At 40.8% G+C, this 14,047-nt stretch overlaps 1 protein-coding gene and 1 long non-coding RNA gene across 4 annotated transcripts in view; one reads left to right on the top strand and one right to left on the bottom strand.

Moving 5' to 3' along the window:
• Window positions 1-7,901, top strand: part of cntn3b (contactin 3b) — an 89,576-nt gene extending 81,675 nt beyond the window's left edge. For all 3 annotated transcript variants that reach the window (XM_077529208.1, XM_077529206.1, XM_077529207.1), the window contains 3 exons: window positions 163-275; window positions 360-525; window positions 4,644-7,901. In XM_077529208.1, coding sequence (XP_077385334.1) covers window positions 163-275; window positions 360-525; window positions 4,644-4,735 — 371 coding nt within the window. In that variant the 3' untranslated portion in view covers window positions 4,736-7,901. The remainder of the gene's footprint in view (window positions 1-162; window positions 276-359; window positions 526-4,643) is intronic.
• A 3,111-nt stretch (window positions 7,902-11,012) lies between these two features.
• LOC144024181 (uncharacterized) lies at window positions 11,013-12,149 on the bottom strand. Its single transcript, XR_013284701.1, has 3 exons — window positions 11,785-12,149; window positions 11,386-11,478; window positions 11,013-11,249 (listed from the first exon to the last, which is right to left on the bottom strand). It is a non-coding gene; the product is annotated as an uncharacterized LOC144024181 (long non-coding RNA).
• Between the last annotated feature and the right edge of the window lie 1,898 nt (window positions 12,150-14,047).

The raw sequence follows: 14,047 nt of genomic DNA, 5'->3' as shown, positions 1-14,047 counted from the left end.
TATTTTTATGTACATAAATGTTATGATTACAGCATGTGAAGCAGATTGAGTGATGTATATGAAATACGTTATAGATCAGTGATATAAGAATATAAGAATGTATTTATCTTTGAAGTTGAGAAATGACAACTTATATCACACCGACTCCTGATCTTTGTCCAGCACCTGATCGGGCACCTCTCAACGTGCAATGGTCCATGATTGGCTCAACACTCTCACTGCATTGGGATCCTGTTGTAGCCATGGAGAAAGAGTCAAAAGTCACTGGTTATATGGTAGGTCTGATTTGCCTAGAGATCATCATTCAGCATCAAAGGATGAAGATGTTTGCTTTAATCTGTGACCCTCCTCTGCTGTAGGTGCTGCTGAAAAGACACCGTCACAATGATATAAACTATTTTGTCACCAATAAAACCTCTTTAGAGCTCAGTCTGTCCAGCAATGACAACTATCTCATCCAGATCAAGGCCACGAGCGAGGGTGGTGAAGGTGCAGGCAGTGAACCCATCCACATCCACAAATTAAGTGAGTTTCAAGCTATGTCTTCCTTGCACTGTCCTCTCAGACGCCCAACAAAAAGTGCGTAAATAACTGAACATTACATTTGGCCTCAATACATCCTTTTTCAAGCAAGTCTTATAGATGTGTTTGAGTGCAAGTAAACCGTAAAACTGAGATTTTTAGGGGTGTGGGCTTCTTGCCATCCAAGTTGTTTTCTCCTGTTGGCTGCCTTAACATCTCTCCAACATAGAATATGCAGCGGTTATGTTCTTCTACTGTTTCTGTGTACAGCTAGGGAATTGTTTACACTTATCTTTGACGTCAAATAAACTATAATTTCCACGCACTTAAACCAAGAACTAAAACAATGCAAGTAACTTACGTCCATCCATTATCCAAACTACTTAACTTCAGCCTAAAATGAATGGCCTCTCATGCTTTGTTAGTGTCATCCTATGTGCTGTTACTGCTCAGGTTTTGCTTGTGTAAGCTTTTGCGGCAATACACAAAACATGGAAGGTGGAAATAGCTGACCAGCAAACAACACCACCAACCTAAGGGCAAATCGATCTTCCCCCGTCTTCACAGAGTAATCTGATGTCACACAACAATGCTGGGGCCCCTCAGGGACACACAAGAGAGTGAAGACAGCCTACCAAAGGACTATAAAATAACAATAATAATAAACATAACCAGGACTTGAAAATGTGACTTAGTTGTGCATAGTATTATATTGGTAGTTTGATGAAATGTTCTGAGAGGTGGAAGGAGAGCATTTTCTTTGCCTTAAAGTCAAATTGCAGTATTGGCTATTTAGATGTTCCTTTCCAAGTTAATTATCAATGAGTAAAATTCTAGTGTGCTGATAAATGCTCTTTGTGGATGTGTCTTTAGGCAGTCATTAATTTCTAACTCAATAGGTCAGGTCACAAAGCTGTTTTCCTTGTGTCGTGTTTACAAAATGCCAATGTCAACTATAACATACTGTATATTTGTGACTAACCTTGGCGAGTTTGCCAGTAGAGGAATTTGTAATTATAAAGAGCTCAAATATTCAACTTTAAGTGTAGCCCAGGAGTAGATAGAAATGCGCACAGCTACTTTATTTTATTACTTATCGTGCTTATAGGCTTGTCAAAGCAAAACAACTTCATTTATATGCCGCATTTCATACACAAGGTAACTGAATTTGCTTGACATGATTAAAAGTTCAACAGTTAACATTAAAAAAAAATACAATACAGCTTACTTAATTTGCAAAAAGAATATCCTGTACAGTGCAAGTACATTTAAAAAAAATATGCTTTTAATGCTTTAAAAGAGCTTAAAGGGATAGTTCGGATTTTTTGACATGAATCTCTATTTCATCCTCACCTCCAGTGTGTGCGATCGGCACTGACTTACCCTTGACAGTGTTCTGTGAGACGAGTTCTGGTCCGGTGTTGGTCGAGAAGAAAATAGTCCGGTGAGTTGGCTGGGGTCACCTAAATAAAGCGTTTTTCTTCTAAAACAATTTGTGTTCAAAAGAGTGATACATTTGCACACAAAACTCCCTCCTGAAAAAAAGTCAGACGCCATTACCGCCAGGCACTACTTTTCTGTTCGTTCGTATCACTGTGTGGCGCCCTGCATGCAGCTGATAGACGCGCACTAATCTACAAGTTGTTTGTCTTTTCGAAGGCGGAAGGCGCGACTATCAGCTGTCTGCAGCGCGTCTATCAGCTGTCTACACGGTGACGCGCAGTGATACGAATGAACAGAAAAATAGGGCCCGGGGTAATGGAGTCTGACTTTTGTTCAGGATGGAGTTTTGTGTGCAAATGTATCACTCTTTTGAACACAAAATGTTTTTAGAAGAAAAACACTATTTAAGTGGACCCGGCCAACTCGCCGGACTATTTTCTTCTCGTCCAACACTGGACCAGAACTCGTCTCGCAGAACACTGTCAAGGGTAAGTCAGTGCTGATCTCACACACTGGAGGTGAGGATGAAATACAGATTCATGTCAAAAAATCTGAACTGCCTCTTTGAATGTAAGCATGAGGAGAAAAATAGTTTTTAACCTGGACTTAGAAACATTCACGCTTGGGCTGACTTAACTTCATTTGGCAGCTTACTCAATTTCTGTGCAGCATAACAGCTACATGCTGCTTCATCACGTTTGCGTTGAACTCTGGCATCCACCATTATATATAGTCTGCAAACCTCAGAGCCCTACTGGATTTTGATTGTACATATTAGCATTTCTCAAAACTCCACTTTTTCTGAAGCTTACCGGTTGCTCGTGTAAAGGCTTTAGAATTGGAGTATAATTCTCTGTTCTCTTTGTTCTGGTCAGAACCCGAGCTGCAGCGTTCTGAATGAGCTTCAGCTGTTTACTACTCTTTTGAGGGAGACCATTCAGAAGACCATTTCTATAATCATGTCTACTAAAGATAAAAGCAAGAATGTGCGTCTCCTGGTCTGCTTGGAACATGCAACATTCACTCTGAATATATTTTCAGCTTGTTTTAGTGATTGATTTGATAAGACTGCTTAAAGGGATCGTTCGGCTTTTTTAACATGAATCTCAATTTGATCCTCACCTCCCGTGTGTGCGATCAGCACTGACTTACCCCCGACAGCGTTCTGTGACACGCGTTCTGGTTCAGCGTTGGACGAGAGGAAAATAATCCAGCAAGCTGGCTGGGGTCTCGGAAATAAAGCGTTTTTCTTCTAAAAACTATTTGTTTTCAAAAGCGTGATACATTTCCATCACAATACTCTTTTCTGAATAAAGTCAGACGCCATTACCGCCAGCCACTACTTTTCTGTTCGTTCGTTCGTTCGTTCGTATCACTGCGCGGCGCCCTGTAGAACGCTAACCGACACACTGCAGCCAGCTAGCTGATACTTCCGCCTGAAGTTGTTTGCCTTTTCGGCGGAAGTATCAGCTAGCTGGCTGCAGTGCGTCGGTTAGCGTTCTACAGGGCGCCGTGCAGTGATACGAACGAACAGAAAAGTAGTGGCTGGCGGTAATTGAGATTCATGTTAAAAAAGCCGAACGATCCCTTTAAGCCAGATCAATCAGCACACCAAGGTTGTCAGACTTGGGCTTTGGTTTTTAAAGACAGTGACTCAAGATGTTTACTTGACAGCAATCCTCTTTGTTGCTGAAATCAATTACTATGTTTTGTTTTAATTGGAGAACATTTTTGTATCTCCAGTTATTTGTTTTAGACAGTGATCACACTCACTTAAATTAATTGAACTATAGTCATTTGGGGACACTGTCATCTTACTAGCTAGGATAGTCAGTCCTGCAGGTTTTGGAGGTTTCCCTCTTCCAACACAAGCTGATTCCAATCAATGGGATCATTATCAGGCTTATGCAGAGCTTGTTGATGAGCTTATCATTTATCAGCTGTATTGGAGAAGGGAAACATCCAAAACCTGCAGGACTCCGGCCCTCAAGGGCCGAGTTTTCCCAACCGTGCAGAGGCTAAACAAAAGGGGTCCAATAAATTGCTCATGAGATACCCCATATGTCATAGCCACCAATCAGATTTCAAAAGGTCCGATAATCACAAAATAATACCTTTCCTGCAAGTAAGACCTGAGTCGCTTAACCGCAGATACTTTCAGGGAGTTTCTGGTGCGCTCTGATTTGGAGGTTTAGTGATATTTATCGACCACAGCAAATTGATCTTGCAAATGAGTTCAGAATTTTTTTTTCTTATTATTAATGCTTACTTGAAATTACAAAAACAATTGTATGCACAAGTCAAAGAAAATTTGGACTGTAGTTTTTCTGTACTTACGCAATGCTTTCCTGCATTTTGATTTCAAGGCCATTTCAAAGTGCTCCGCCTAGGGTTGTCTTAGTTTTAATAGCAGTTAACAGCACCAAGACACTCGAAATTTTGCAGGTGAATTTATCCAGAGGTTCATCAACTGTGTCTACATTCACAGTTGGTGACACATCTACAGTATCATTTCCATAAACACAGTGATGGTGTTCATGTACATTTAATGAAAATATTTATTCACAAAAATACTTTTGTCTTTGGTTTTAGACTGACTTGGACATTTAGACAAAATAGTCTACTTTTCTTATATGTGTTTTTTTCATTAACCTATAATCTGTTTTTTTTCATTTCAGGTATGGGAGCACGGGGTTCAGGGACATCCCGTTTGAACGAATTCAACCTCTCTGCAACACTTATCAGTGCTCTGCTTTACTTCATGTGGTGATGTCTAATCAGAACCTCCAGTGCTCCCGACAGTCCCTTCAGTCTGTTTGTCCGAATGTTATCCCTCCACTGGAGGGCCAAGGGTTCAGCGATCGAATTTGGGATTCCTTAAAAGACGCAACTGTTAAAGTGTGCATATCAGTAGAGACAAAGATGTAAGAATTTGAGTGCATGATACCTTCCGATATTTCATTTGGAGTTATAAGTGCCACAGTGTTGTTTCATTTGCAAGGTTCAACATGACTCATCCAATGTGTTTGTAAAATATGTGACTGCCTTAAAATCAATTATACACATGCACTCCAAACCAAACTAATAGAGTATACCGTACTTGCTTGATGAAATGTTTGATGAACAAAAATGTTCATAATCTCAAGGACTTAACGATTAATTAGTCCATTGTCATTGGTTGCTTAACGCCTCAACAATGCGATTTTATGAGAAAACCAAATTAATTTCACGCCAATCAAATAAATGGACATCAGCACTTATTTGGTACTGTGAAAAAGAAGACCTATTGAATAGTTGGATTACCGTTTTCTGTAATGTAGCAAATGTGTTGCTAATGGATCACCCATGCCCCACACCCACATAATTCAGTACACTTAAATAATATTCAATCTGTTGTCCAGCCACAGACTTGCGTGCCCCAGGCCTTCTCTACAATACCGTGAAAGATGTTGCTACGTTCTCTCCATCTCATAGCCTTAAATAATAAATGTCCATCACACTCGGCTTTCTTGCTCGAGCAAAAAGGTTGATTTTCACAGACGGATGTGCTACCATGTCAAACTAATTCCATGTGTATTGTTGTTCTTTTACTTTTAGATGACCTACAGTATGTTCTTTATTACACAACTACACTATCAATGATTGCCTGCCCCAATGCACAATGGACAAGACCAATGACAGTGCCTTCACCTGAGCTCAAAGTTAAGTTATTTCAGTGGCTCAGACTAGACATTCATATTGCAGAAAAGTCGGAGTCAATTTTGCTTACAAATTTAGGACATTGTAGTGAAAAATAGGGAGAAAGCTTCATACTCGGAAATTGTATCGCATATATTGACCAAATGTACTGAGATAGAAATGCCCATAGTGGGACTGAAGAAGATGACAATTTGGTTCCAGTATATATGGTGTAGGGCAGGGTTCCCTGGGTCCTCAAGGCTTTAGATGTTTCCGCCTACCAACACACCTGATGCTAAAGATCAGGATCATTATCAGGCATGCTGGTGAGCTGATTATATGAGTCAGGTGTGCTAGTGGATGGAAACATCTCAAACCTGCAGGACTCCGGCCAAGGACCGGAATTGGGGAACCCTGGTGTACGGTTAGTGTACAAAATATATTGGGCCATTAAGGCAACAGAACGACTTTACTGTTAACTTTATACCAGAATAAATAAGGAGAAACGACAGAGAGTCCTCTCCCTTTCAATTCAAAAGATACCGAAGGGTTGCAATGTGATTACCGAAGTCTTGATAGTGCCCAGATGGATGTGGAACAATATAACCACCTGCTCGACATTACCGTGCCTTTGCGGAACATGGGACTGTGCGCAGTCATCAGAGAGGAAGCTATCATCATCTGTAGTTTTGCACTCTCCCATCCACTCCCAAAGTCAAACAAAAGCACAAGCAGCTGATGCAAGGTGACTGCATGTCCCCCCTTAGCCGTCTGAACAGGTGCGCAGACCTCCAAGGCCTCATAAAAAGTCCAAAAAGGATGGCATAATCAGGCCTGACCAGTCGGCTACCTGACCGGTTTCACAAAGCTGTGCGCTTGTTAGTCAATGGAATATTGATTTTTCTGTTCTATTATTATAGCTGTCATTTGTGAGTTACCTGGGTGATTGATGGTCTCCTTCTTAATGTACTCATTCTGTTATGTTGCCGTCAATGATGTCTGTTACCAGTTCACCTGGCTCACATATTTGTTTGTGTGTGTCAATGTGCACTGAGTGCTTATTGTACAATAAATATTTTCTTAAAACTTTTTTTTAAGGAGTTAGAGTGCAGTGATTTACAGTTGTTGTGGTTTATTAGTTGTTCCAAGTATATCTTCAAACAGCATTGCTATTGGATTACTTTGCTCCACCACAATTGCCTCCATGGGCAGATCATGTAGAATTGGCCAGGCCGAGCATAGATCACTACTGTGCAATGGGCATTTGGGAACCGCTTTCCACCCCGTGCCTGTGTGTGCCCCCCATACATAATGGTAAATGAACTGAAATTATACAGCGCTTTCTACATATGATGTTCAGTAATATTATGTTCCATGAATTTTCTACAATGATTAATAGGGTTCGATACCCACTGTTGTCATACTTAAGAATGACATACGATGACGGTGCGCAGAATCTGTCTGACTGCACCTCCATTACATTTACCAAAATCCTGTTATACTTCCTGTGCCAATACTTAGACGTGGTTCCAGGAGGCTTAAAGTTTTGTCTTCTTTCACCCACTACATTGTTTTTGATTGGAGCCGTCTCTGGTTAGTTCTCTCTGGTTTCATATGCTCCCATCCTTTATAGTAGGTCAGAGCTTTCTGTATATCATTGAGTGATTGTAATTTCAAGCTCACGTTTATGGTTCAGGTTTTGATAAGTATGTCAAAGGTGACGATCTTATGATAATGTGATAACCGATTAACATAATGTACTACTGTCTCCCTACTTTTGTCATTTTCATGTATAACTTCAACTTGCAAGAAAGTTACCACGTAGACTCCCAATATGTGACTGAGATTATTTTTGTTAGTATGTAAGATGAAAAGTTTGTAGTAGGCGTTACATGATCACATGATTCCATACATCAACAGAAAGTGTCCTGATTTCAAAAAGAAGCAAATCAATTTGTTTTCAAAAGGATGATATTATTGAAGGGGTTGTTGCTTGCAAGTATTTCCTACAGTGTAAATATTTGCATATATTTTTTAAATATGGCCACCCAAGACAACCTTATTACTCTTATATAGTGTGTTCTCCAGCCTAATACTGCTGTATTAATCGATGATCTCTGTGAGATACTGACATGTAGATTTTCATTTTCATATTGAAAAGTAACTGTTTTGTCTTGTATACTAAAATTGTGCATGTTAATCAGTTTGTGAATTTGTGTTGGATTTTTCTAAAACATAACTTAATAAAAATTGCATATCCCTGCCAATGCTGTCCTTGCCTCTTTTCACGTTGCTAGAGATTTTTGAACAACCTGTTATTTACAAAATGTGTTTGTACAGCAAAGTTTTGCATTTGAAATCAGCACCATTTAAAGAGTAATGCCTAATCATTCACCAATTATTAGTATGGGTGAAGGTCTTGCTTCAGCAAAATAATGTGCCAATCGTTTACTCATTATGTTAATTATCCAAGATGTTGCCTCTTGGTTTATTAAAATACAGTCCCAGTAAATGGCTCTTGTTAGTGTCTTATTCAAGGACAATGGATAAATGTGTTTGATGGAAATGTCTGACAGCTAATAGAGATTCTAATTAGCACTCATTGCAATGAAAATAGGGTTTGTTTTGTTGCTAGAACATGGAGAATATAATAGCACCTTATTCATTTGTAAAAATCCCCCACCCCCCAAAAGTACTTCTTGTCTTTGAATGTAAGTGCCAATATGACTGTATCTATAGTGCTATATAAATTATATATGTACAATAGCTCATGAAAGTGAGTACATGGGACAACACTGAAGAAATGGCATTTTGACACAATGAAAAGTAGTCATTGTGCAGTTTATATATAAGTGTAAAATGTATTGCTCCCTCAAAGTAACACAAAATACAGCCATTAAAAGCTAAACACCTGGCAACAAAAGTGAGCACACCCCTATATGAAAATGCACAAAGTGTCAATATGTTGTAACTCTCTTGGCCATGGAGTTCACCAGAGTGTCATAGGTCGCCACTGGAATCCTCTTCGCCTGCTGTATGATGACATCACGGAGCTGGCGGGTATTTGAGTCCACTCCACCAAAATTTAAATAAAATGGAAATGATTTGTTGCCGTACACATTATTATCCAATTGGACAGCTAATAATACATAAAAAACGGGGTAGGGGTGGGTAGGGTGATTTGTGGGTACCAATTTGGTTACCGATGTTTGTGCTCTCTTAATTGGTATTTTGTTAAACCTTTCACTTTCTGAAAACCACACAAACATACACACGCGGAGGCTGTATTTGACAAAGTGAAGTAAAATAGTCAAACACGCACACACGATGATTATCATTGAAAAGTGAATAAGGCAGTTTACAATTACGTCTAAACTACTATTTTTAGAACAGCGCATGTGCATGGTCAGTTGATTTTTGGGGAGTGTATCCGTACTCCTTATTTCACCATAAATATACTTAACAGATGTATTACGGTTACAACAAATATCTGCTTCTTTGGTGTCTGCCGCTATGTGATTGACGATGTGACCAGGATCAAATGAAGGGACTTTCCAGAGGAATGTCTACACTGGGTTCAAGCATGTGCAATTAAACGGCAGTGATTTACGCGAAAAATGTCACCGAAGACACCTTGCTCTCTGTGCTCTGCTGTGGTATGCCATTTCCATTCTGTATTATATTTACTTTATTTTTGTCATTCTTTTGGAAATGATCGCAAACTTTTGACATACTGTGTCGTTTCGGGGAGTCTTCCTCTCTTTCCGCCATCGCAACACTATGGGAGTGTATAAAAGGTCCGCGTGAAACATGGAGGCAGCACAAATAGTTCCAGCGGCGCTTTGACACAGATATTTTCAATCGACCTATTTTTAAAGTGAACTTATCTGACTTGGTCAACTTTTTTTCCCCAGCCCCACCTCCCACCCCTAGTGTTCTTTGAACAAGTTTTTTTCACTTGCTCACTTGTTATATTACAATTGATCAATCTCGCAACACTATGCCCACTACTTTTTTGAATGATTCCTCATTTTAGATCAGTGCTGCAAAGTACAATGCAGACAAGCACAAGATTAATGCAAAACATTGCATTTAAATTGTGGCTGCCGTGCAGTCAATTTAGGTGGATGATAGCCAGTGGCGCTCCTGCCATTAGGCGGATTAGGCAAATGCTAGGGGCGCTCGTGAGCAAAAAGGGGCGACAGGGAGAGGAGATGTTTTTTTTTTTTTTTTTTTTTCATCCTTTGTCAGTCACGTCAGTCAAGCTAACGGCAGTATGCATAACAGTACACGCAGGGCCGGCCCTACATGATTTGGTACCCTAGGCGAAAATGTACATGGTAGCCCCCCCCAATCCCATAAAAAAAAAACACACAAAAAAAAAAATTATAGATATATTATATTTAATAGCACATCACACAATAAATACCAAATTCCGCAAACAAATAAAAATAAGAAAAATAACAGAAGTACAATGCAATGCAACTTTTTATTGCAATTTTTGCAAAATGACAGTATTTAAAACCTCAAAATGTTTTCACTATGTACATTAATAATTGTGTAAGATACAAAAAATAGTAAATGTATCAATATACAAACTTTGATATATCGTAAAACTTTGGCAATAAGGTGATTCACAAATAATGTGAATAGTGTGCAAAAAAACTTCACTAAATAACTTAGGAACATAACGGCAAATACTTAAAATAGTGCACGCCGGGACCTCCTTGCAGCAAAGGCATCAATTGGTGCGTCAAAGGATAGCTGCCTGGATACTTCTTGATTGATGCTGATAAGTGGCAGTCTAGTTAGCCGTTCTTGTGACATGGTAGTCCTTAAATAGTTTTTTTATTAGTTTAAGCTTGGAAAAGCATCTCTCAGCTGATGCTACAGTCACTGGTATGGTAGCGGCCACTCTGAGTGCTACCCACATGTTGGGATAGATTTCTCTAAGTTTTTTCTCCTCTAGAAAAACTAAAAGTTCCATGCTTGACATATTGGATTTTGGCCAGGTAAGAAATGACTGCATCTCTGCTAAGAGTTTTTTTTTTTTTTTTTTTTTTTTTTTTTTTTTATTAGAGTACATATTGCACAAATAAGTAGACCCCGAGAAAAAGGCTTGTTAATTCCAGGCCTAGCAGACATGTTGCTACCCATAACAGTCATGGAGCTCATAGAAAATACTAGATGTAGTCGTTTTTGTTGTGGGTTGCTTTTTTTTTTTTTGCATTACTTAATTTGATTAAATTTAAGATTTTGTAATCTATGCATCCTATTACAACCTTACTTTCATGTTGTGAGCCAAGTGCGTATTCTACAGAAAACATTTTGTCAATATTTTGGAAATTGTTCTTATGTTTATTGAGATATTGAACATCCATCCATCCATCCATCCATTTTCTTGACCGCTTATTCCTCACAAGGGTCGCGGGGAGATATTGAACAAAATCTTTAAATTTTTCAAAGGTGGTATACTCATATATGCTGAGCACTGTACATGATGCAGCAATAGCTGATATAACTGAAATAGTCAGCTGGATCTAGTAGATCGAGCTTTGTGTCACTCAAAGTACTGCTGATTGGTGCTTGACTGGCTGTTGCTTCAGCTGTACATTAAACAAAATACATCACTTCAAATTATTTTGGTGTTAAAGCAGGGAAAACAAATCCATTTGCATTATGATAGAATACAATGTCAGAAATTATGGCTGTTTGTATTAAATGCACCATCCATGCACTTACATTCAGTAGCCTTTGGTGAAGATGACACTGAAGGATTGTTTACCACAGCTTCTGCAGGTGCTTGTTGTGGCTGCAAATATTTTCTCAGCGCATCTAGTTAAAAAAATAATGCATTTACTATATCGATGTTTACATTAAACCAGCACATAATTCTTATTTTCAATAAATTAATAAATTAATGTGGTTATGTGAAACAATGACTTGTGCAAATCCATTTGCAGGTATCTGGACTTACTGGCTGTTTTAGTTTAAACTCAGCAAGCGTTGCCCCACTCTTGTGTGCAAAGTAGCTACTAGCATGGATGTAATGGTGCAGTAAACAAGTTACAAGCAAGCTAAGAAGCTAACGCTATTTTGGTGTTTATTTTATAAACAATGATGATTGACTGACATACATACCTCTACCCTGGGCCCGTTTTTCCTCCTCCTCCTTTCGCCGCTTTCTTAATGCAGCACGTGAAGGCTTGGACCTTTTCATTGTTGTCGATGTCAATGTATAAACAACACAAGTGTGCCAACCATCTATCTATCTTTCTAAAGTGCTGCCACTACACTCTGAGATGATATACGACCCCTCCCCCTACCTTTCATTCATTGTAAGCGGCAGCAGCGGGTCAGGTTCAGGGCGCCAGGACAGCAGGTCGTGAACTCACAGTCATTTATTTGAAATAGAAGTAATAAAAAAAAAGGAACTCAATAAAATATATTTGCTATATAACATTTTATGCTAGAAAACACGAGAGGGGGGGAGGGCTTTTTGTGTTTGTGTTTTTTAAATTTTATTTTTTTTCCTTTCTGCAATTTGGCGCCCCCTCCACAAGATGGCGCCCTAGGCGACCGCCTAGCTCGCCTGTAGCCTGGGCCGGCCCTGAGTACACGGGGCTGTGAGAAACCAAATATCAAAATAAACCTTACTTTACCAAGTAGTATATAGACCAATTAATGTAACACTTTTATTATTTTGAAGTGTTACCGGAAGCGCGTCATCGGTGCTGTAGATGTGCGCCTCTATTCGGAGTTTTTGAACAATGGCATTATCCATGTGCACCAAACTGCTGGGCCAGACGTCAGTAACACAACATAGTCCTGAAGTTACGTTCAAGCCCCAGGTAAGAGGCTAATAAGACATAATTATGCCGCCCGCCTGGGCTGCGCCTTGTGGACCGTGTGGGGTCCCTTCCAGTTGTTCCTGCATCCCCGCCAGTTGGTGCGCGGGACTGTTCTGGTGTTTCTGCTGTGTCCCTCCCGCCCTCGCTCCCTGGGTCCTGTACCCACAGGGGTCGGGCAGTTTTGCCGCCCCGTCATCCGGAGTGTGATTGTGGGTGAATTCTGGGGGGGCTTGTGTAGTGATTAGAACATAATTCACCCACGGAACGTTGGGACGAAGGGGGAGTTTGTTGGGATGAAAGAATGAAAGGATGAAAGGATAACCACGGACATCCGACATATTGCTGGCAAGGACGACGTGGTCGTGGATTGTCTGTCCAGGGCAGCCGTCAACACGGTACAGCTGGGCCTCGCCTTTTCCCGGATGGCGGCCGACCAGGCTTCCGACCGTGACACCCAGTCGCTTCGGGGCTCCGACACCGGGTTGCAAGTTAAACCGGCTCATGTTGACCTGGCCGGACCCTTGGACGTGCCCCGCGCCCCCGCCGCGGCCGCCCCCCTGGGCTGCGCCTTGTGGACCGTGTGGGGTCCCTTCCAGTTGTTCCTGCATCCCCGCCAGTTGGTGTGCGGGACTGTTCTGGTGTTTCTGCTGTGTCCCTCCCGCCCTCGCTCCCTGGGTCCTGTACCCGCAGGGGTCGGGCAGTTTTGCCGCCCCGTCATCCGGAGTTTGATTGTGGGTGAATTCTGGGGGGGCTTGTGTAGTGATTAGAACATAATACACCCACGGAACGTTGGGACGAAGGAGGAGTTTGTTGGGATGAAAGAGGAGTTTGTTGGGATGAAAGAATTAAAGGATGAAAGGATAACCACGGACATCCGACATATCGCTGGCAAGGACGACGTGGTCGCGGATTGTCTGTCCAGGGCAGCCGTCAACACGGTACAGCTGGGCCTCGACTTTTCCCGGATGGCGGCCGACCAGGCTTCCGACCGTGACACCCAGTCGCTTCGGGGCTCCGACACCGGGTTGCAAGTTAAACCGGCTCATGTTGACCTGGCCGGACCCTTGGACGTGCCCCGCGCCCCCGCCGCGGCCGCCCCCCTGGGCTGCACCTTGTGGACCGTGTAAGGGAAATCGGTCCAATTAATTATTAAATCAATAATTGTTAATTATTAAATTGATAATCAATTGGCTCATTAATTGAAGGAGACTCAAACTTAATATTTAAATTAAGTTGAGCTTGCCTGCGGAGCACCACATCTCTTTTTGATAATTTTATCAGGATAACAGATGAGAACCTCGTTGAATCAGTCATTAAAATGAAGGTTGTGCCCTTACTACAATTTTGTGAGTTCTTTGTTCAGCTTAGAGGTCACTATAAATTGATGAAACACACACACAGTAAACCAGGGGTTGAGTTTTGTGCACGTTTATTCTCTAACCTAGGTGGGATATCTACTTAGAATTTAAAAAAGCAAAACTAACTACTATGATAGGAAATGAAACGAGAACTAAAATAATAAAAATAATCAAAGGAGAAGAAAAGAAGAAAAG

Source organism: Festucalex cinctus, chromosome 8 (assembly GCF_051991245.1).
Source record: "Festucalex cinctus isolate MCC-2025b chromosome 8, RoL_Fcin_1.0, whole genome shotgun sequence".
Classification (NCBI taxonomy): Eukaryota; Metazoa; Chordata; class Actinopteri; order Syngnathiformes; family Syngnathidae; genus Festucalex; species Festucalex cinctus.
This window is presented reverse-complemented; position numbering and strand designations above follow the sequence as displayed.